Source organism: Bos taurus, chromosome 8 (genome assembly GCF_002263795.3).
Source record: "Bos taurus isolate L1 Dominette 01449 registration number 42190680 breed Hereford chromosome 8, ARS-UCD2.0, whole genome shotgun sequence".
In the NCBI taxonomy this organism is placed as follows: domain Eukaryota; kingdom Metazoa; phylum Chordata; class Mammalia; order Artiodactyla; family Bovidae; genus Bos; species Bos taurus.
In genome coordinates this window covers 25,131,776-25,157,007 of record NC_037335.1, presented here as the reverse complement: position 1 = coordinate 25,157,007, position 25,232 = coordinate 25,131,776, and the positions used below count along the sequence as shown (strand labels likewise).

At 37.9% G+C, this 25,232-nt stretch overlaps 1 protein-coding gene across 3 annotated transcripts in view; it reads right to left on the bottom strand.

Annotated features, from left to right (window-relative positions):
- HAUS6 (HAUS augmin like complex subunit 6) overlaps positions 1–18,994 on the bottom strand; it is a 44,428-nt gene extending 25,434 nt beyond the window's left edge. For 2 of the 3 annotated variants that reach the window (XR_009495528.1, XM_002689566.7), the window contains exons 1-8: positions 18,584–18,994; positions 12,444–12,539; positions 9,538–9,616; positions 8,894–9,026; positions 5,878–6,025; positions 4,810–4,875; positions 4,452–4,500; positions 1,267–1,437 (exon numbers count right to left, since the gene is read on the bottom strand). Coding sequence is in view for 2 of the 3 variants with exons in the window: in XM_002689566.7 (XP_002689612.3) it covers positions 1,267–1,437; positions 4,452–4,500; positions 4,810–4,875; positions 5,878–6,025; positions 8,894–9,026; positions 9,538–9,616; positions 12,444–12,539; positions 18,584–18,711 (870 nt within the window). In the remaining variant the exon portion in view is untranslated. Of the gene's footprint in view, positions 1–1,266; positions 1,438–4,451; positions 4,501–4,809; positions 4,876–5,877; positions 6,026–8,893; positions 9,027–9,537; positions 9,617–12,443; positions 12,540–13,450; positions 13,584–18,583 lie in introns of all 3 variants that reach the window. The other variant, XM_005209913.5, reaches the window with a different exon arrangement.
- Between the last annotated feature and the right edge of the window lie 6,238 nt (positions 18,995–25,232).

Here is a 25,232-nt window from a genome sequence, read left to right as displayed (position 1 = left end):
TGGCAACCCACTCTGGTATAATTGCCTGGAGAACCCTGATGGACAGAGTTGCCTGGTGGGCTACAGTCCATGGAGTTGCAAAAGAGCCAGACATGATTTAGCAACTATACAACATTTTTTACTTTATCCCTATTGTTACACACAATTAGTATACTTAATTTATATGATATTACCTGCCTAGCTCCTATAGGAATCTGTGTTTACAGATCCTAATTTTTTATGTACTCTGAATTTGAAGTGCCTGACATGTTACCCATTAAAGTTCTTCAGGGTCACAATATTTTTTCTTTATATCCCCTTGTTGTTGTTGTTTAATCGCTAAGTTATGCCCGACTCTTTGCAACCCCATGGACTGTAGCCTGCCAGGCTCCTCTGTCGAGGGGATTTCCCAGGCAAGAATATTGGAGTGGGTTGCCATTTCCTTTTCCAGGGGATCTTCCCAATCCAGGGATCGAACCCAAGTCTTCTGCATTGGCAGGAGAGTTCTTTACCACTGAGTCACCTGGGAAGCCTTTATATCCCCTACATGACAATAAAGTCAATGCTTAATAAATTTTAATTTACTAAGAAAAAAAAAAAGTAGTGATTCAGATGTAAATGTCCTATAAGCAAGTGGAAAAATTTGATACAGTTTGCATTGAAGGGGAGAGACTGGAAATAAAAATTTGGTAATATTATTGTACAGGAGGCTGATGAGACCATGGAACTGGATAAGAATTTACATATGAATTTATAACATGAGGAAGAAACGAGAGCATTAAAGGAATAATAGGGAACACATTCACTTAAAAGTCAGAGAAAAAGGAACCAATGGAAAAATGGAAACAGTAGTCTGAAACGCCACAGGAGGGCAAAGACACTGAGGTCACAAAAGCTAAAAGAAAAGACTTTAATCGAATCAAGATCAAAGGAAAATAAGAAAATGGAGAGTTTTTAAAAAGAAATTTAGCTATCAGAGATCATTATTGTTCTCTTTGAGAATTTATAAAGAATTAGGTACCATATCATCTTCCTATTAAGTACCTCCTACTCTCTACACTATATGATGTAGCACCATAAAAGGTATGAACAATTAATAAAAGTTGATAGATATAAATATACACACCCTTAACAGTACCCCTCGTTATGAAAGATTCACCAGATACATGCACAAAAGTAAATTCTGAAAACAGTAGAAAAAGATTGTAAGAAAAACAATATATAATACATAAAATAATTAAGTGAAAGGAGTTTTCTCAAAAGCTTCCTTAATTATCAAATACTTACCTGACACATTTGTTTCTCAATTTTATCAAGTAAGAGGCTTGGAATATTGATAGCAATGTCAGTTCCATCTAAAGTATAATTGTTATCAAGACTAAGGACTGAACTAACAACTTCTCTCTCTTTTTCCAAAAACATAAGTGTTTCATTCACGTTAGTCCACAAAGACCGAACCTTTGAAAACACAAACAAATATTAAAGTCTACATATAATCAGTCTATATATACATTAAAAAAATGTAAAACACAAATATATGCTCTTTCCCAGGAACAAATGAAATATTCCTGGAATGGCTTCGATAACAAAATTAACTATTTTAACAGTCTAAAAGCACTGATACTACTTTCAACAGCACTTTAAAGAATTTCTCAGGAGAATCTAGACCATTATGATTTGCAAAACATACCTAAGAAACCTTACATTATCAAGATGCAATTAGCATTTCCTATATTCTGATATGCCATCAATCTAAAGGAGGTTTTTCAAGAAGAATAAAAGCTTTTCAGGAGAAAAAAGAAAAAACCATATATCAACTTTTAAGAGTCATTCAAGTTTCAAAGAGTTAAAATGTCAAAAACTATGTATTAATCTATGTTTATTAAATTAATTATAAGAATGTTCATAGCACTCATTTGTAATAGTCAAAAACTGTAATGAATCCAAAGAATTACCTTGAGTAAAAAGAGTATATTTTGCTATACTCATAAAATAGAATATTAGACAGCAATGAGAATGAACACATACAACAGCAAGGATAAAACAGCATTAAGTGAAAGAAGCTGAATACAAAAGAATATATTTTATACATGCCCATTTATGGGTCAAACAGGCAAAACTAATCTTTAGTGTAAGAAGTGAGGATAGTGTTTATTCTTGGAAGGAAACAGCCGTGAATGAAAGGGGGTTCAATGCTCTTGGGGTGATGGTAACATTCTGTTCCTTAAGTTAAATGCTGGTTACATGGATGTGTTCACTTTGTGAAATTTTGTCAAGCTACATACGATTTTTGCACGTTTTTGCACGTATGTTATTATGCCTCAAAAGAATTTACAAAAGTAGAGAGGAGGAGGGAAAATATAATAATTATATTTGTGTTAATGTCTGTGTCTTCTCACAGCACAAAGAAAAGTTGTTCCACAAAGGAAGTCTCACTGGCTGGCCATCTAGAGATCTCACAGGATGACATCTCCTTGGTGAATATACAAAGATCCAGGATCTGGGTCTCAGATTTTTCAAGTCTAGAAATTTTATCTTGTCAATGGCGCAAAGTTGACTCAGGGAAACTAAATATTACCTAAACTCAAGAGAGATACGGAGAAGGCAATGGCACCCCACTCCAATACTCTTGCCTGGAAAATCCCATGGACGGAGGAGCCTGGTAGGCTGCAGTCCATGGGGTCATGAAGACTCGGACACGACTGAGCGACTTCACTTTCACTTTTCACTTTCGTGCACTGGAGAAGGAAATGGCAACCCACTCCAGTGTTCTTGCCTGGAGAATCCCAGGGACGGGGAGCCTGGTGGGCTGCTGTCTATGGGGTCACACAGAGTCGGACATGACTGAAGCGACTTAGCAGACTTAGCAGTAGCAGCGATAGAGATAGCTATGAACTTCTCTTGTGGTCCCGTGGCTAAGACTCTGCACTCTCAACACAGGAGGCCCAGGTTCGATCCCTGGTCAGGGAGCTAGATATCATAAGCCACAACTAAAGATTTTACATTCCACAACTAAGACAAATAAATATATAAATTTTTTTGCTATGAAAACTCTTATTGGATTTCATACCAACCTAACGTATTAAGCTTACAATCAAAGATACTATATTCAACAACAGGAATATTCATATTCGCTGAACTAGAAGCTCCATAAAGGAAGTGACTCTGCTTGTTTTCTTCAGTGCTCTAGCCCACACTATCTAGAAGAATGTCTAGCAAATGATCAATAAATAGTCACTGAATTAATGAATAATTATTTCCTGCTCTTGTTTAGTCACTAAGTTGTGTCTGACTCTGCAGTTCCATGGACTGCAGCACGCCGGGCTTCCCTGTCTTTCACTATCACCTGGAGTTTCCTCGGATTCATGTCCATTGAGTCAGAGATGCCACCCCATTCTCCTTTTGCCATCAATCTTTCCCAGCATCAGGGTCTTTTCCAATGAGTCGGCTCTTTGCATTAGGGGGTCAAATTACTGGAGCTTCAGCTTCAGTCCTTCGAATGAATATTCAGAGTTGATTTCCCTTAGGATTGACTAACTTGATCTCCTTGCAGTCCAAGGGACTCTCAACTGTCTTCTCCAACACCACAGTTCAAAAGCATCAATTCTTCTGTGCTCAGCTTTCTTCACAGTCCAACTCTCACATCCATACATGACTACTGGAAAAACCATAGCTTTGACTATCCACACCTGTGTTGGCAAAGTCTCTGCTTTTTAATACACTGTCTAGGTTTATCATAGCTTTTCTTCCAAGGAGCAAGTGTCTTTTAATTTCATGGCTGCAGTCACCATCTGCAGTGACTTTGGAGCCCAAGAAAATAAAATCTGACACTGCTTCCACTTTTCCCCCTTCTATTTGCCATGAAGTGATGGGGCCAGATTCATGATCCTGAGGAGGGCACTCACCTTTCCCAAAGACAAACTGCCTAAAAAGTCAAATCAATACTCCAAAGCAGCCTGGTGACCATAGAATAAGAATACAGAGTCTGAGAGAGATTTCATCCAAATACAAAGACCTAAGAAAACTCTCCTACCCCACATTTGTTAAAGCCAACCTCTGAAAGCCTCAGATCATCTATAACTGCCAGATTCCTCATGCCAGTCTCAATGTGACTTCTCATTTTTCTTCCAAACTTACCACTATCCTCCTTCAAATCATGTATTTTTTTGCTTAGATAAATATTACTAATTAAGCTACAATCAAACTGAACTTTCCTTGCTAGAGTGAAAGATTTTAAATTAACCAAATTTAAAACTGTGTTGTATACATTTAGTCTGATTATAAGCTAATTTTTTCCATTATATTCAACTGTCTGAAAGGCACCTGTTGATACTTTTATGTCCATACAACTTATGAGTTAAAAAAATGTATAACACTGTTACAAAAAGAGACATACATGAGTTCAGTTAAGTAAGTAAACACTGCATATCACAAAACAAAGATTAAATTTTTCCCTTCAAAAGTTGTCTTACCTTTTGAATTTTCTCTTGTATATTACTTTGGTCATCACAGGGTTCCATTCTAGTTAAAAATTAAATAATCTCATTAGTCAATTAAAAAAAACTGGTAACTTACCATCCAAAGAGCTAATTAATCTGTAAACCCACCCACTAACAACCATTCCTATTAAAAGCAAAAATAAAACTCAACCTCAAACCTATCACAATTTATTAGAAGAACTGGACTAGGAATCTATGTTTTTGTCATATTATCAACTAGGTATTGAAATGTTATTTTAACTAATCTCATTGTTTGTTTGTTTTTTAACCTATAACATGCAGGAGGTTAAACTAATACTTCAGGCAACTTTCAGCTCTAGAAGTCACTTACTTTTTTATTTGGTTTTCCAGTCCCATACATTCTGATCTCAAATTTCGTACCTGTTTAACTGACAATCTGCAACAAAAACATACAAAATGACAGCTATAATTCTACTACAACAGTATAGGCCACTTTGATATTTCCCCCCATTTCATATCTTTACTCAAGGCCTCTAAGGGCTACTCTTCCAAATATACCAGTAGCTAGTCTTAAAGGGGCTCTAGACTCCCTTTAAGAATTACAAGAGTGATGTAACATATAGGCAGGACTATTGAGATAAACCAGAACTTCTTGGTTCATAAACTCTGACTTCAGGTAAAAATGCTGGAGGTCAGACTACCCTGCTCTCTTATCCTTACCTCACATTCTTAGGGGATAAATTCAAATGTTACCTGAGGCAGGCAACATTGCAGTTTTAAGGAGATTTCAAAGGATTTTGTAGCTTTCATAATAGATAAGACAGCATGTAAAAAGCTATCTTACTATAGTTGTTTATAATTATTAAAAATTGGACATATTCTATGTCTTGGGAGTAAGAACCTTGCCTCTTTGTTTAATGCTGTAGGACCAGTGTGTAACCAATATCTGGCACACAGAGGTACAAATAAAAAAAATGTGCTGAATAGATGAACGTAAATAAATATAAGGCAATATAAAATGGCTGAAGAAACCAGTATACCTTCTCAACAGATGCTAAGTAGACATTAAAAGTAATACATTAAAGCAATATGGAAAAACTTATAGAATAAAATATCAAGAGAAAAAAGGATACAAAATAGAATGAGCACTATAATTACAGCTTAAAATTTTATTTTCATCTTTAAAAGAAAAAATACCTGAAGAAACTGAATTTTTGAACAAAATGATATCCTCCTTTTCTCTAAACTTTCATTTACAGCATGCCTAAAGTTTTAAAGTACTTTATTCAGAAGTGATCAGGCTTTAAAATGGAAAGATAAAAGACAATTGCCAAGGGGTTTTGAGGTATTCATGAATTACTGCCACCGAAGGGATACTGATGACATTTGTTCATAAAGAAAGGAATTTTCATTTTCTAACCATCAAAGTATTACTTACTGTGCATTTTCTTGATATTTTCGGGTAACACAATCTTCTCTTTGCAAAACTTGTAAAAATCTATTACGTGCTACAAGGCATCTGGCAAGGCATATGTGCAAATCTTGTGGTTTAACATTAAATGTCTCTGTAAAACGTATAGAAGAATCTACATGGAAGATAAAATATAGAAAACTTAGACTTGTGCTGTGCTGTGCTTAGTTGCTCAGTCATGTCCGACTCTGTAACCCATGGACTGTAGCTCCTCTGTCCATGGGGATTCTCCATGCAAGAATACTCAAGTGGGTTGCCATGCCTTCCTCCAGGGGATCTTCCCAACCCAAGGATCGAACCCAGGTCTCCAACATTACAGGCAGATTCTTCACCTTCTGAGCCACAAGGAAAGCCCAAACTTAGATTTACAAGCTAATAAATATAAAAAATGTGAGACTGTTGAGAAATTAACAACCTCACTTAACTAACAACTCCTTAAAAGCTGGTATGACAATACACACAAATATACAACTCATTTCAATAAAAGCAAGGATGACCTGTTTTTTAAAGAAGGCAACTAAAAAAGGATTGGGGACTTCCCAGATGGTACAGTGGTAAAGAATCCGCCTGCCAATGCACAAGATAAAAGAGAGAAGGATTCGATCTCTGGGTCAGGAAGATCACCTGGTATAGGAAATGGCAACCCACTCCAGTATTCTTGCCTGGAAAATTCCATGGAGAGAAAGAGCCTAGCAGACTATGGTCCATGGGGTCGCAAAGAGTGTGACATAACTAAACAACTGAACATACACAAAAAAGGATTATCTGAAGTTGAGTTATTTTACGTAACTAAAAATTTTTAGAATCCATCTGCCCAAAATAATTCTTATTATCACAGCACAAAACATCCATAAACAAATACGCTGTTACACATACGCAACTTCTTAACACACCTTTTAACAACAAAGGAAGAAAATTAAAAGGGATGAGGTGAGATCACATCACCTTCATTGCTGCCATCAGCCTACTTTTCTTCCCCGTAAGACCAACAGGGTAAGACAACCAAATAAAACCAATCTCCATTTCTCAAGTAATTCTTGGCTATGTTACTAATGATCAAAGCAGACCCTGAGAAAAATCCATCCAATGATTTTAGAGTTCAGGTTTTCACATGCAATAACATGTAATAAATCCTACTTTAAGATGGCTAATACAATAAAGATAGATATGCTGGAAAACAATGGCCTCACACTATACTTAACATGACAAAAACAGGTGCTAGATCACCCACAAAAACATAAATCAAAAATTCTAAATATTTAACAGGAGATGAGTTTATTGGATATAGAAATCATCCATAAACTGAATATGGTAAATGAAACGGCTTTAAATAAGAAATCGGATAAGCCATGCCTAAAAGCTTTATGTACAATAAACTCTTGCCAAATCCAAATACACATGATTTATATAAAACAGTTTGGGTTACATGTAACTAAAATGGATCATCTAATAGAAAAACTGGTAAAGTGCTCATGCCACATTAAATTTAAAATATGCAAATACTTATAAAATAAGATCACATGTACATGTTTTAAAAAACCACACAGAGAAGATAAACTAGAAAAAAGGTACTGTACATATACATATATACACAAATACATATACGCACAAACACAATATATACTTTGAACACACAATAAAGTTTGTCATTGTACCATTCTTTTTATAGCAAAATATTAGGGGGAAAAAAAAGCCAATGTCTGTCAGAACAAATGTGTGATTCAATACACTATGACACACCCATTCAAATACCCAATTCCAAAGACAGAAAAAGAATAAGATCTATGAACTGATATGTAATGATCTCCAATATACACTGTTACATAAAAAACACGAGACTGAAAATCGTCACCATTTAGGGTTTAAAAAGAATATATACATATTTGCCAGAATTACTGATTCTAATGGCTGCTTCTGAAAAGGGAATCCAGGTAACCTAGATTATAGATAGCACCTCTATAGATATCACTCGACAGTCAGAAGTGGAAGACACTTTTCACTTTCTAAATTTTGAATCATAAGAATGTATTACTCAAAATAATTAAAATGTACAATATGACACTAAAAAAACAAAAAACAACAACAACAAAACACCTACAAGAAATCAAAATGTCAGCAGTGGTTATCTCTAGAAACTGGAAGATGGGATTGTACTGAACCAACGTTTTCATCTTTTTCTTCCTGTGTTTTATGAGCATAACTCAGCATAACTCAATTAAACAGAGCAGCATATTTAATAAGCTACAAATGGCATTAAGTCAGCGTAAAAACCCATTATTTTGTTGCTAAGATTTAGCAATTAGATCAAATCCCTTTAAAACACAATTTCAACCAAAATATTCCAACACATTGCCAGTAGCCAAACTAAATCTCTAACAAACTCAATACAACATTTAATACAATGTATTATAGGCAAACTATAACCTGTAGGTCTGCTGCTGCTGCCGCCGCCGCTAAGTCACTTCAGTCATGTCCGACTCTTTGAGACCCCATGGACTGCAGCCTTCCAGGCTCCTCTGTCCATGGGATTTTCCAGGCAAGAATACTGGAGTGGGGTGCCATTGCCTTCGAACCCGTAGGTCTAACCTGGCCCATTTTTGTGAGGTCAGCAAACTAGGCCTGCTTTCTACATTTTTAAGGAGTTGTATTACAAAAAGATTTTTTTTTAATTCACAGAAAGGTGTATGTGACAAAGACTCATGTGGTCCACAAAGCGTAAAATATTCACTGTCAGATCTCACATAGAAAATGTTCCCCAACCCTGTATTAGAACATAATAACCCACATTGCTACCTATGTTCATTATGACAGGATTTCAAACTGCAGTTCCAATAAAATATTAACTATTTGCCTTTTGAGATAAAGTAATATCTTTATCTTACCTTATTTTATTAAACTCTCTTGATGATTTACAAATTATAAGAAATAATAAAAACCAAGAATCAAAGCTGAAAAAAAAAATCTTACCATAAGCTTAACTTACTTTTAGAATGGGTTTTTATATATTTTACTGCAACAAATCTTGCAAAGTGATACATTATATGAATAAACTTAGGACCAACTGGAAATAGAAATAGTGAACCAACAACTTGAGGAAAGCTACTTCCACATTCGGCCTATGATAAAAAGAAATAAGACAATTTGAAGACATTATCAATGATAACCTTTATATTTACATCATACTGTTTTTAAAGCACAACAGGATTTATCAGAATTATTCCATTTGAACCACAAGTTAAATTTTTGAAACTTTCTAAGCTCTTGGTAGACTCAGTCACAAAAAGTAATTAAAATTTAAAGTCACAATTATTGATATAATTTGGGGACAAAAGCTAAAATAATCTATAGTCAAAATTATTTCCTTAAACAAAAACTGTTATATAAATTCCTAGGAACTCAAAAACCTATTTCCAAGGCACTTAGTAAAAAAACTGGTTTCCCAGAAACAGAGTCCCAATCAAAACCACCAGAAAGTATTATTCTGATATTTCTTATTTATACTGTTAGCATAAAAGCATTAAGAAGATTTCACCTTTAAAAAAATTAATGTACCTCAATAAAGCCAGACAAAAAAACTGCAGTTTTCAACTGCTCAAAATTTGCATCTTTTAGAAAGAGAATACTTACAGAAATCTTTTTTAACCATTCACAGAAAAGTTTTCGGAATTCAACATCACGTTTTTGATCAAATGGAGGCCAACAATGTCTTTAAGACAAAAATAAAAATCAGAATTATGAACAAAAAAACAAACTCAGCAAAACTTTAAAATATCAAATTTATCTCCTAGCTCAGCTGATAAGGAATCTGCCTGCAATGCAGGAGACCCTGATTTGATTCCTGGCTCAGGAAGATCTGCTGAAAAAGGGATAGGCTATCCACTCCAGTATTCTTGGGCTTCCTTGGTGGCTCAGCAGGTAAAGAATCCACCTGCAAAGTGGGAGACCTGGGTTTGATCCCTGGATTGGGAAGATCCCCTGGAGAAGGGAATGGCTACCCATTTCAGTATTCTTGCCTGGAGAATTCCATGGACTACAGTCCATGGGTTACAAAGAGTCAGACAGGACTGAGTGACTTTCACTCACTAGAAACATTATTGCTAAATCGAGGCTAACATTGTTGGCAAAAACTCAACATTCAGAAAACAAAGATCATGGCATCCGGTCCCCTCACTTCATGGCAAATAGATGGGTAAATAATGGAAACAGTGACAGACTTTATTTTCTTGGGCTCCAAAATCACTGCAGATAGTTACTACAGCCGTGAAATTAAAAGATACTGCTCCTTGAAAGAAAAGCTACGACCAACCTAGACAGCATATTAAAAAGCAGAGACTACTTTGCCAACAAACAGCCATCCAGTCAAAGCTATGGTTTTTCCAGTAGTCATGTATGGATGTGAGAGCTGGACTATAAAGAAAGTTGAGTACCAAAGAACTGATGCTTTTGAACTGTGGTGTTGGAGAAGCCTCTTCAGAGTCCGTCCCTTGGACTGCAAGGAGATCAAACCAGTCAATCCTAAAGGAAATCAGTCCTGAATATTCACTGGGAGGACTGATGCTGAAGCTGAAACTCCTATACTTTGGCCACCTGATGCAAAGAACTGACTCATTGGAAAAGACCCTGATGCTGGGAAAGACTAAAGCCAAGAGGAGAAGGGGACGACAGAGGACAAGATGGTTGGATGGCATCACTGACTCGATGGACATGAGTTTGAGCAGGCTCCGGGAGTTGGTGATGGACAGGGTAGCCTGGCATGCTGTAGTCCATGGGGTCATAAAGAGTCAGACACAACTGCGTGACTGAATTGAACTGAAGGCTAACATTCATAAATTTCAACTAAAGAGAGACCAACCTGTAAGAAATTAGGTATTTTTCTTTATAAACATCTATAGGGTTAAACTCTGTTTAGTGTGAGTAATCAATGAATACATAGTGATAAATATAGGAATGAATCACTATTAAAATTACTGAAAATCGGTTAAAGAAGACAACATGCTCAATGAATTTCTAAGCTAACACATAAAGATGGTGTAAATAAATTAGTATGTTAAGTCTGGGGCAAAAGAGAGAAACATAAATGTTTACACATGAAAAGCACAAGAAGAATGGCCTAAGAGATCATGACCCCTAGGGATAATCCATATCACAGTCAGTAGGTGCTACTGTTCTGTGGACAAACAAGATATAAAATTACTAAAAATTCAGTTTTAGTAAATAATGGATTTTAAAATTTGCCTATTGCTTCCCACTGATAATCAGTTTTATCTAAATTTTTATTCTGAGGCATAATTATTTATTGAGGGCCCGTTATTTTTCATATTTCTATAGCATAACATACCTTGTGTATTCACAGAAAAAAAATTAAGTATGCATAAAAAAAGTTTAAAAAGCTGGAATAACAACAGTGATATTTTCTAGTTGGGTTTAAGAATGATTTTTACTTCTTTAGCTTTTTCTGCATTTGCTGAATTGCTTTAAATAAACTCTATTTTGTTTATAATGAGGAAAAAAATCCAAAAATCTATTTTTATCCGAGCAAGGGAAGCCCTATAACTTAGTGATGTCTGAATGCCTGCTAAGTTGCTTCAGCTGTGTCTGACTCTTTACAACCCTGTGGACTATAGCCAGCCAGGCTCCTCTATCCATGGATTCTCCAGGCAAGAATACGGGAATGGGCTGCCATGCCCTCTTCCAGGGGATCTTCTCAACCCAGGGATTGAATCCCCGTCTCCTGTATTGCAGTCAGATTCTTTACTGTTGAACCACTAGGGAACCCCATAATACAGTGATAGGGATTTCCAAAATATGCTTCAAATATACTTGTTCTCTTGGTCACTCAAAACTTTAACTGAAGGCAAGACTATTAAATTATCATAAATAAAAACAATGGACTTACTATTTAAGAGAATGATGACACAACATAAATATTAAAACAAATTTGAACATTTTTTTATGACAGATGAAACCCAAATCACCTACAAAATAACTTGGAATCAAGGTTAGTGATTATTCACATTTTTATCTCTTCTTATACTATTTAATATACAACAGTATAAGACAATAGGCTAAACTTAATAGGAATGATCTTTGTCTATAGCACTTGACACTTCTATATATTATGACAAAAATAATGATTTACAGAAATTTTAGGAAATAAAAACAGACAAAACAAACAATATTGCCTATAAGAAAAAGGAGTAAAGGGGAAATTAACAACAAAAATCAAAACAAAATTAAGTGCATGGCTAGATTAGTATCAATTAATTATTCTAATAAATAAGACTATGAAGAAGTTAGGAATTACATATGTATAAAATAAAATCCATATTACTTATGAAATCTACCATGAATTCAAGTACTGAAAAAAAGGACTCAGATTAATAAAGGTTAGGTACTAAATCTGTAAGACCCAAACCTAATTTTTATAAAATACATTCAAAATAATAGTTGAAAGCCAAAGTTGAAATTCTCACTATATCAAGTCACAATCCCTTTTTTAAGTCCCTTACAAAAATAAAATAACTTTTACTCACTTGAAAACTTCTTTGGTGAGAGACTTGTCAAGTGTTTGAAACAAAAAATAAGAAACTATATGAAAGGCATCACGGTTCAGCTTGTCAAACATGTTCCTATGGTTTAAAAGGAAATAAACACAGGAAAAAAGAAAAGGTTAATAAAACAGTATCACAAAAAGCGGTGTAAGAGTTTGACACAAATTAGTAGTTTTCATTCTGTTCAAGAGGTCCAAACAAATTTTCTATTTCATGTATACATTTATAACCAATTAAGAAACACATCCAAGTTTTTATATTTTGGTTCTGAAAATATAGACCAAATAGAAGAAAACTGGTAGAACTTTATTTCAATGAATACATTCTACAAAAAGAAAAGGAAAGTCTAATTAGGCGAAGAGAAAACCATGGCTAAGATAAGTGAAAATGTGATACCAACCAACATTTTCTGACAATAAAAGACTTAAAATTTATTGACTTTATTAGTCAGGTATTATTTTAACTTAGCTTTACAAGCAGTAACTCAGCTGATCTCCACCAGTCAAATGAAGTTAGTAAAGTTGCAACTTTAACATGAAGTATTTTATTTAATCTCAACATTAGAAACTAGTTTGATTTTCCTCATAATACACATGACAAATAGATCTAAGTACCTCTGTGAACACATAAAGCTATTTTCCTGAAATAAACTTTTTGAGTTGCAAAAACACTAACATTAAAATTCACACGCTTAACTTTTTGTCAAACAACTCTTATCCTTGGAATGTTTCTATTCCTCAAAAAAAATACAAATAAAGTTCCTACCTCCTTATCATCTCTCAAATCTGTTATTTTTTTTTCCACATAATACCCTGTTCTCTTCAACACTTCTCATTTTTAAAAAGATAACTTTTAAAGAAAGGTTTGTTCACCCACTAGACTAAAATTTTATAAGGGAAAAGTTTATGTTTGCTCTGTTCACTACTGTATACCCAGGTCCAACACTGTGTTCAATTAATATCTGTTGAGTAAACAAGTGAATGAATCACCTTTTCTTTCCATTCCCACTGCCTTCTGTAGTTTAGGTCCACCTAACTGCAAAGCCTTGATTCTCCCTCTAATCCATTCTCTGTAATGCAACCAGCATGATTTTTCCAAAATGCAAATCTCTGGGGCAAATATCTAGGAATGAAATTACTTGATCATATGTTAAGTGTACATTTAACTTTACAAGCAAAGTGACTATGCAATTACATGCTCACAGAAACTAGAAACATAAAATTTTGCACCAACATATATAAGTGAATCTGGGACTTCCCTGATGGTCCAGTGGTTATGACTCTACACCCCACTGCACAGGGTTTGAGTTCAATCCCTGGCCAGGAAACTAAGATCCCTGCATGCTGCATGATACACACAGCACAGCCTCTATATATGTGTGTGTGTGTATGTGCACACATGCATATTAAAAAGCAAATACATTATTTTGCCAACAAAGTTCTGTCTAGTCAAAGCTATGGGTTTTTCCAGTAGTCATGTATGAATGTGAGAGTTGGACTATAAAGAAAGCTGAGTGCCAAAGAATTGATGCTTTTGAACTGTGGTGTTGGAGAAGACTCTTGAGAGTCCCTTGGATGGCATGGAGATCAAACCAGTCAATCCTAAAGGAAATCAGGCCTGAATATTCATTGAAAGGACTGATGCTAAAGCTGAAACTCCAATACTCTGGCCACCTGATGCAAAGATCTGACCCTGACCCTGACGCTGGGAAAGATTGAAGGCAGGACGAGAAGGGAACGACAGAGGATGAGATGGCTGGATGGCATCACCGACTCAATGGACATGAGTTTGAGCAAGCTCCAGGAGTTGGTGACGGATAGGGAAGCCTCGCATGCTACAGTCCATGGGGTCACAAAGAGTTGAACACGACTGAGTGACTAGACTGAACTGATGTGTGCGTGTGTGTGTGAGAATCAAATAAGTGAATCAATTTTTTTTTAATTTTAAAGCAAATTTGATGCCATATTCATGCTTAAAGAATTTTATTTCCTTCCCCATTTTAGGGAAGTTTTCAACTATTATCTCCTCAAGTATTTTCTCATGGTCTTTCTTTTTGTCTTCTTCTTCTGGAACCCCTATGATTCGAATGTTGTAGCATTTAATATTGTCCTGGAGGTCTCTGAGATTGTCCTCATTTCTTTTAATTCGTTTTTCTTTTATCCTCTCTGATTCATTTATTTCTACCATTCTATCTTCTAATTCACTAATCCTATCTTCTGCCTCTGTTATTCTACTATTTGTTGGCTCCAGAGTGTTTTTAATTTCATTTATTGCATTATTCATTATATATTGACTCTTTTTTATTTCTTCTAGGTCCTTGTTAAACCTTTCTTGCATCTTCTCAATCCTTGTCTCCAAGCTATTTATCTGTGATTCCATTTTAATTTCAAGATTTTGGATCAATTTCACTATCATTATTTGGAATTCTTTATCAGGTAGATTCCCTATCTCTTCCTCTTTGGTTTGGTTTGGTGGGCATTTATCCTGTTCCTTTATCTGCTGGGTATTCCTCTGTCTCTTCATCTTGTTTAAATTGCTGAGTTTGGGGTGTCCTTTCTGTATTCTGGCAGTTTGTGGAGTTCTCTTTATTGTGGCGTTTCCTCGCTGTGTGTGGGAAATAATCACCCAAGTCCAAGAAACCCAGAGAGTCCCAAACAGGATAAACCCAAGGAGAAACACCCCAAGACACATATTAATCAAATTAACAAAGATCAAACACAAAGAACAAATATTAAAAGCAGCAAGGGAAAAACAACAAATAACACACAAGGGAATTCCCATAAGGATAACAGCTGATCTTTCAATAGAAACTCTTCAAGCCAGGAGGGAATGGCAAGACATACTTAAAATGATGAAAGAAAATAACCTACAGCCCAGATTATTGTACCCAGCAAGGATCTCATTCAAGTATGAAGGAGAAATCAAAAGCTTTTCAGACAAGCAAAAGCTGAGAGAATTCTGCACCACCAAACCAGCTCTCCAACAAATACTAAAGGATATTCTCTACACAGGAAACACAAAAATGGTGTATAAACTCGAACCCAAAACAATAAAGTAAATGGCAACGGGATCATACTTATTAGTAATTACCTTAAACGTAAATGGGTTGAATGCCCCAACCAAAAGACAAAGACTGGCTGAATGGATACAAAAACAAGACCCCTACATATGTTGTCTACAAGAGACCCACCTCAAAACAGGGGACACATACAGACTGAAAGTGAAGGCTGGAAAAAGATTTTCCATGCAAATTGGGACCAAAAGAAAGCAGGAGTCACAATACTCGTATCAGATAAATTAGACTTTAAAACAAAGGCTGTGAAAAGAGACAAAGAAGGTCACTACATAATGATCAAAGGATCAATCCAAGAAGAAGATATAACAATTATAAATATATATCCACCCAACATGGGAGCACCGCAGTATGTAAGACAAATCCTAACAAGTAATATCATAAAAAACAAAGAAAGGCTGTAAAAGTGTTCCAGATTAAAAGAGACTTTATCAATATGACAATGAAATGCAATATCTGATCCTGGACTAGATCTTGTACTAGAAGGAAAAAGTGCTAAAAAGGACACTGAGGGTCAGTTAACAGTATTAGAATACAGACAGTAGATTTAATAAAAGTATTTTATCCATGTTAAATTACTGAAGTTGACAACTGTACTATTACAGTTATTAACCGAATATCCCTATTCTTAGGAAATTCAGAAATATGTACTGAAGTATGTGGGATACTTCATGGGAATAAAAACCATGATATCTGCAGCAGGCCTTCCAAGAGTTTAGAAAAAAACTTTTTGGGTGGGGAGCAGACAAATAATAAAGAAATGGGGTGAAATGATAAGAACAAGTGAAAAATCTGGGCAGAGGTTATATGGATATTATTTGTATTATTTTTGGAACTTTTCTTTAAGCTTGACATTAAAAATTAAAAATGCGCAAAAATAAATAAATAAAAAATTAAAAAATTAAAAAAAAAAAAGAATTTTAAAGGAGATGTTTGTTTCAAAAGAGTAGATCCCTTCCACTAACCAACTGAGATGACTCTAAAGACCTGGTGGGGGAGGTGGGGGGTGGAAATCTACGACAATGTTGTAAAAAAAAAAAAAAAAAAGATCACTGAACCAAAACTTGGCTGATTTTAGTTAATTTTCAAAGGCAGAAAGCAGACTGCAATTGCATAAACCAGAGCAGAGAAAAAACTAAGATTGCCAAAACAATAGAGAGAATATACTGACAATGGGAATCATTCTCAGTGGAGGCCTCAAGAAGATGTAAACTTCTCTGCCATACTTTGGGGCATCAAATCATGTGAGATAAATGGAACATTTATTAATACAGAATCATAACTTGATAAATGCTACCCATTGGTTGTCAATTTTTAGGCTAGACAAAGCATTTCTATATATAAATAGTAGTAACTGCTAAACAAATAGTTCCTAAGCAAAACTTATAATTACAGCTCTAACCCTTGACAGCAGGTGCTCACTTGTGTCCCACCAACTGGAGCCCTGCGAGGCTCCTCTATCCATGGGATTCTCCAGGCAAGAAGGCTGTAGGTTGCCATTTCCTTCTCCAGGGGATCTTTCCCACCCAGGGTTCCAACCAGTGTCTCTTACATTGGCAGGCAGATTCTTTACCACTGAGCCACCAGGGAAGCCCTACACCCATTTTACTGATGAGGAAACTAAGGCACAGAGAGGTTGCTACTGCTGCCACTAAGTCACTTCAGTCGTGTCCAACTCTGTGCAACCCCATAGACGGCAGCCCACCAGGCTCCCCTGTCCCTGGGATTCTCTAAGCAAGAACACTAGAGTGGGTTGCCATTTCCCTCTCCAATGCATGAAAGTGAAAAGTGAAAGTGAAGTCACTCAATTGTGTCTAACTCAGCCACCCCATGGACTGCAGCCTTCCTGGCTCCTCCGTCCATGGGATTTTCCAGGCAAGAGTACTGGAGTGGGGTGCCATTGCGTTAGTCTCTAAACCTTGGCAGTAAAACAATTTTAATACAACTGAAAAAGTCAAGAAAAGGGAGAAGGCAAAAGAGGGTAGGTAAGTGTAGGTGAACTAATTTTCATATAAAGAAAAAGCTACCTTCATCGTGAAATTACTTAGCGGGAAATCAAAAGATACTTTTAAAATTAATACATCAAGAAATACAAGACTAAGCACATTATTTAAATACTGTCACAAGAAGGATGGAAATAACTTAATTACAAAAGTCAAGAAGATTGAGAACAGGAAATAGCCTAGTATCCCAAATTTTCCTTGGCCTTCAGTGGGAAAGATAATACTGTGTAAAGCTGCTAAGACACAGAAATATAAACAAAGTTTCTTTTTATAATGAGACTGTAACATTTGTAGGAGAGTAGGAAGGGGCTTTTACTTTTCATCTTAGTACCACTCTCCACTGGTTTTTTGCTAACTGTGGCATCAGTTCAGTTCAGTTCAGTCGCTCAGTCGTGTCCGACTCTGCGACCCCATGAATCGCAGCACACCAGGGCTCCCTGTCCATCACCAACTCCCAGAGTTCACTCAAACTCACGTCCATCGAGTCGGTGATGCCATCCAGCCATCTCATCCTCCGTCGTCCCCTTCTCCTCCCGCCCCCAATCCCTCCCAGCATCAGTCTTTTCCAGTGAGTCAACTCTTCGCATGAGGTGGTCAAAGTACTGGAATTTCAGCTTTAGCATCATTCTGTGGCATGCTTCAGTCTAATCCAAGAAGTAAAAAGTATAAACTAAAGAGCAACTATTTTAAAAGGCCTCCTTGAGTCATAACGGCGATTCTATACAATGGAAGGCGGTGGCTCTCCGTTACCAAATCGCCACCTCCCTCGACTTCACAGACCAACCAGCTTCACGACCAAACCAGGACTAAACCCCCCCTCCAGTTTCGCCCCAACTGCAGACGCTACTCCCTACAAAGCGCTCCCGGCTAGGTTCCATAACGGACAGTGTCTGCCACCAGGTCAGCTGCCGCTAGGAGCCAAGGCTTTGTAGCCAGCGCCGGACCACAGTAACCGACTACTTATCAACCCGCCGGTCCGCAACAGGGCGGGCTGCACCAACGTAACTGGTCTCAGACACCCCCGCCGCCAGCCCAATTCTCCTTACACTCCGAACTGCGTGTGTGACACGGTATTTCCACAGGCTATGGTCGCCAGACAAGGCTCGAAGCCGAGCGCCTGCAGGTACATCCACAGACGCGCCTTTTCGAAAGAAGTGACCCAGGCCGAGCTCATCTTCGCGGTAGGCAGGGCCCGGCAAATGAAGAAAGCACAGGCTCCAAGGTCTAGAGGGCCCCTCAGACTTCTTCCCTACGGGCAGCCTAAAGTGGCGGCGGCCCCTCAACTGCCACCACTTAATCCTCTCTCGTTCGGAGCCATTTCGCCTCAAATGGCCTCAAGTAGCCTGAAATTCTAAAGTTTCAGGCAAATAGAACCTCTAACTGTAGTACCGCACAGCGGCCAGAGCGAAGACACCACAAACCGAGCGTCCCGCGCTTCCGGAAGACGCCGCCCGGGTGCCGAGGGAAGACAGCCTTCCTGGGAGGATTATATCTCCCGCCATGCAATGCGCCCTCCCCTCGGTCTTTTCCGCGCAAGACCGGTGGGGAACAACAAGACCCACAAGGCTTTGCGGGACTGAGGAAGTTTTTCGCGCTTGCAGGCTTTAGCACGGCATTCTTTGGCTTCGCGCTTTCTGACTCTTTTTGTCTGATCTGTTTCCTTTCGCTCGTATATGCCTACTACGTCAGACAAAAACCACAGGCCGTTATTCAGTGTAGTACGAAAGGCATTCTCAGCTATTCTCAGTGTATGTGTAACCCTGAACATGTCGCCTCATTTCTGAGCGTCGGGTCTATTATTAATAAAATCGTCTATGCCCTGAAGTGCTGAATGTCCCTTTCAGCTCCTTGCTCTGAGAAATCTACGCATATACCTTTCCCCTGCACCCCTGTCAATTGATGATTGCTTTCTCCTCTACATGCCGTATATCATTACAACCAGACCTGGAAATGGGATGGGTATCCTAACTTATTTCTCATCACCAGTTTAGGCATTATTGCCTCACTAAAACCACCAGCATATTTGAAATGTATGCTGTCACCCACAGCTCTTCCTTGTGGAGGTCAAGTATAAGATCTCCAGGTTGCTGAACCTCGTTTTGAAATTTCGCTTTTAATTCTCTGTCTCTCCAACGTTACTCCTGTAATAATTTTTGATGATTTCAGTGTCCATGTAGGTGACCTTTCCAATGCCCTGGCCTCTCAGTTTCTTGACCTCTTCTCAGCACCCTAGCCCCCCTTCTCTTTGCCAGATTTATCTGGCAGAAAACAAATCGCTATTGAATCAGTTCTCTGCCTACTCCATACCTGAAGTTTAGCAGTTAAATGCAATCATGATGCCTGGTGTCATCCAAAATTCATGACAACTAAAGTAGACTCTTAGGCCTGCCCTCTCCACCCTACTATTTTCCCCAAATCTCACTCTCCATACAATTATACATATATTCTTCCCTCTCTTAATCTTCCACTACCTTCTTCCTCCTCACTCTCAATGATGAACTTTGTTCTTAGTTGATAGGTGTTTCCCAAAAAGAACCTCCATCAACAGTTTACCAGTCAGCCTATATCTATGCCCATATAGTCTTCCTTGTCTCGTTAATCTGGGTGATTCAGGGCGTAGCTACCTAAGACCAAGCCTCTCACTCATTTGATATGCTGTATTCCTTTTCTCACACTCAAGGAATTTGCTCCAGTATTTGTCCTCTTCTCTCTCCTGCATCATCAGTTCTCCCCTCAGTATATAAACATGCTGTTAATATCTTCCATCATTAAAAAAACAAAAATTCCTTTGACCTCAGTGGCTTTCAAGCTGCCAGTCCATTTCCTATCAGTGAAATTTCTCCAAAAAGTTACCTATATGCACCTCACTACTAGTGGTAACTTGACAAAGCCACTTGAATCAATTAGTGTTCTTTTGTTGCAGGCAGCAAAAATGACTCTGAAGGGATTTTATTGGGGGGGTATTGAATAGCATATATAAAGAATGGAAAAGCCAAATATTAATAAGGCTCAGGAAATGGCAGGCCCATGTGCCACTTCACTCAAGATTTATATCCCAGGCAGTCCAATTTACTTTTTAAAAATAGTTTAATGTGTTTTTATAGGTGAACTTCCTCATAAATCAAATGAGAAATAAAAGTTTTCCATCTATTCCAGAAACTTCTCCTTTCCTAAAAAGTAACCACTATCCTCATTTTTTAAATAATAACTTCCTAGCAATTTCTTATGGAGAAGGCACTGGCAACCCACTCCAATGTTCTTGCCTGGAGAATCCCAGGGACGGTGGAGGCTGGTGGGCTGCCGTCTACGGGGTCGCAGAGAGTTGGACATGACTGACGCAACTTAGCAGCAGCAGCAGCATTTTCTTATAGTTTGACCGTGCATCCTTCCCTAGACACTATAATTTAGTCTTGCTTTTTTAAATTTGTCTTGCCTTTTCTCCGGGATTTGTTTTAAATTTTTATTGGATTATAGTTGATTTACATTGTTGTGTTAGTTTCAGATATTCAGCTAAGTGATTCAGTTATACATATACATATATCCATTATTTTTCTTAGATTCTTTTCTCATAGGCCATTACAGAGTATTGAATAGAGTTCCCTCTACTATACAACAGGTTTTTATTAGCTACCTATTTTATATATAAGGGCTTCCCTGTGGCTCAAGTAGGAGATGCAGGTTTGATCCATGGGTCCAGAAGATCCCCTGGAGAAGGAAATGGCAACCCACTCCAGTTTTCTTGCCTAGGATATCCCATGGACAGAGGAGCCTAGTGGGCTACAGACTATGAGGTCACAAAGAGTTGGACACGACTTAGTGACAAACTTTCACTGTCAGTCTTCACTTAATTTTATATATAATAGTGTCTATATTTCAATCCCAATCTCCCAGTTTATTCCTCCCCTCCCTTATCCCCTGGTAACTATGTTTGTTTTCTACATCTGTGAGTCTACTTCTGTTCTGTAAATAAGGTCATTTGTACTCTTGTACTCTCTTTTTTTTAGACTCCATATATAAGTGATATCATATGGTATTTGTCTGCATCTGACTTATTTAATATGACGATCTCTAGATCCATCCATGTTGCTGCAAATGGCATTATATTGTTCTTTTTTATGGCTGAGTAATATTCCATTGTATATATGTACTACATCTTCTTTATCCATTCCCCTGTAAATGGACTTTTAGGTTGCCTCCATGTTCTGGCTACTGAAAGTTGGGATGCATGTATCTTTTGGTTTGTTTTTAATAATACAATTTTTTTAATTTTGCAAGTCCTTTTAATTCTTTGGCTGCACCTGGTCTCAGTTGCAGCATGTGAGATCTAGTTCCCTGACCAGGAATAGAACCCAGGCTCCCTGCATTGGGAAGCATGGAGTCCTAGCCACTGAACACCCAGGAAAATCCCTGTTTTTAATAATATAATTGCAGGTTTTTTTATTTCCGCTCCCCTTTTTCTTACAAGTAATCTGTTGAAGAACCAGGGCTACTTGACCTGAATAACTTTTCCTGGTCTGGATTTCACTGATTGCATCCTCATGATACAGTTCAGCATGTCCCACTGTCCCTGTCCTCTGTATTTCCTTCAAATTGACACCTGGCTCCAGAGGATTGACCAGACTCATGTATGATGCCTTTGGTAAGACTAGATGATGGTTGGAGTAGGCTTCTTCATCAGGAAGTATGCAACATCTGTTTATACCATTGACAGGCATTAATGCTAAGTGCCTAGATCCATAATTCACAGATGATTGCAAAATGTTAAATTTCTAATTTACAGTTAAGGGCTGAATGTTTGTGTCCCCCTGCCAAAAATTTGTATGTTGAAACCCTGTTGCTCAATGTGATAGTATTAGAAGGTTGGGTCTTTGGGATGTAATTAGGATTAGATGCAGTCTTAAGGGTAAAGCCCTCATGAATGGAACTACAAGAGGGTTTGCTTCCTGTCTCTGCTCTTCCCACTACATGATGATACACCGAGAAGCCAACTTTCTGCAACCCAGAAGGGCCTTCACCAAAACCTGACTCTGCTGCACCCTGATCTCAGACTTCCAGCCTCCAGAACTGTGGGAAATAAAATGTTTGTTGTTTCAACCACTCAGTCTAAGGTAATTGGTAATAACACTCCCAACTAAGATACTAATTTCTTTTTCATTTGTCAGAGGGAATCAGATCAGATCAGATCAATTGCTCAGTCGTGTCCGACTCTTTGCAACCCCATGAACCGTAGCACGCCAGGCCTCCCTGTCCATCACCAACTCCCAGAGTTCACTCAGACTCACGTCCATCGAGTCAGTGATGCCATCCAACCATCTCATCCTCTGTCGTCCCCTTCTCCTCTTGCCCCCAATCCCTCCCAGCATCAGAGTCTTTTCCAATGAGTCAACTCTTCACATGAGGTGGCCAAAGTACTGGAGTTTCAGCTTTAGCATCATTCCTTCCAAAGAAATCCCAGGGCTGATCTCCTTCAGAATGGACTGGTTGGATCTCCTTGCAGTCCAAGGGACTCTCAAGAGTCTTCTCCAACACCATAGTTCAAAAGCATCAATTCTTCGGCGCTCAGCCTTCTTCACAGTCCAACTCTCACATCCATACATGACCACAGGAAAAACCAGAGCCTTGACTAGACGAACCTTTGTTGGCAAAGTAATGTCTCTGCTTTTCAATATGCTATCTAGGTTGGTCATAACTTTCCTTCCAAGGAGTAAGTGTCTTTTAATTTCATGGCTGCAGTCACCATCTGTAGTGATTTTGGAGCCCAGAAAAATGAAGTCTGACACTGTTTCCACTGTTTCCCCATCTATCTGCCATGAAATGATGGGACCAGATGCCATGATCTTAGTTTTCTGAATGTTGAGCTTTAAGCCAACTTTTTCACTCTCCACTTTCACTTTCATCAAGAGGCTTTTGAGTTCCTCTTCACTTTCTGCCATAAGGGTGGTGTCATCTGCATATCTGAGGTTATTGATATTTCTCCCGGCAATCTTGATTCCAGCTTGTGTTTCTTCCAGTCCAGCGTTTCTCATGATGTACTCTGCATATAAGTTAAATAAACAGGGTGACAATATACAGCCTTGACGTACTCCTTTTCCTATTTGGAACCAGTCTGTTGTTCCATGTCCAGTTCTAACTGTTGCTTCCTGACCTGCATACAAATTTCTCAAGAGGCAGGTCAGGTGGTCTGGTATTCCCATCTCTTTCAGAATTTTCCACAGTTTATTGTGATCCACACAGTCAAAGGCTTTGGCATAGTCAATAAAGCAGAAACAGATGCTTTTCTGGAACTCTCTTGCTTTTTCGATGATCCAGGGGATGTTGGCAATTTGATCTCTGGTTCCTCTGCCTTTTCTAAAACCAGCTTGAACATCTGCAAGTTCACAGTTCACATATTGCTGAGGCCTGGCTTGGAGAATTTTGAGCATTACTTTACTAGCGTGTGAGATGAGTGCAATTGTGCGGTAGTTTGAGCATTCTTTGGCATTGCCTTTCTTTGAGATTGGAATGAAAACTGACCTTTTCCAGTCCTGTGGCCACTGCTGAGTTTTCCAAATTTGCTGGCATATTGAGTGCAGCACTTTCACAGCATCATCTTTCAGGATTTGAAATAGCTCAACTGGAATTCCATCACCTCCACTAGCTTTGTTCGTAGTGATGCTTTCTAAGGCCCACTTGACTTCACATTTCAGGATGTCTGGCTCTAGGTCAGTGATCACACCATCGTGATTATCTGGGTATTGAAGATCTTTTTTGTACAGTTCTTCTATGTATTCTTGCCATCTCTTCTTAATATCTTCTGCTTCTGTTAGGTCCATACCGTTTCTGTCCTTTATCGAGCCCATCTTTGCATGAAATGTTCCCTTGGTATCTCTGATTTTCTTGAAGAGATCCCTAGTCTTTCCCATTCTGTTGTTTTCCTCTATTTCTTTGCACTGATCACTGAGAAAGGCTTTCTTATCTCTCCTTGCTATTCTTTGGAACTCTGCATTCAGATGCTTATCTTTCCTTTTCTCCTTTGCTTTTCGCTTCTCTTCTTTTCACAGCTATTTGTAAGGCCTCCCCAGACAGCCATTTTGCTTTTTTGCATTTCTTTTCCATGGGGATGGTCTTGATCCCTGTCTCCTGTACAATGTCACGAACCTCATTCCATAGTTCATCAGGCACTCTATCTATCAGATCTAGTCCCTTAAATCTATTTCTCACTTCCACTGTATAATCATAAAGGATTTTACTTAGGTCATACCTGACTGGTCTAGTGGTTTTCCCTACTTTCTTCAATTTAAGTCTGAATTTGGCAATAAGGAGTTCATGGTCTGAGCCACAGTCAGCTCCTGGTCTTGTTTTTGCTGACTGTATAGAGCTTCTCCATCTTTGGTTGCTGGGAATAGGAATACTTTTATGAGAGACTTTTCCCCTCATTTACTATTTGTTTACCTAGGAGCGAAGACATAAAGAAGGATAAATTCTTGATTCTTTCATTTTATTTACCAGTTTCCAAGATAATGAGTTGGTTTGCTATCATCCCCCAAAAGTGACCAATTAGGTTATTAGGTTTTGTGTGTGTGTGTATATAATGATATCTTTGAATCCCATCAAATGTGAACACCATCAAATATTTAATCTACTGCAATTATTCTTATTGAAGTTCAGATTGTTCCATCTTTAGTCAATGGGAACTTCTTCAAATCAGCTTCTTTT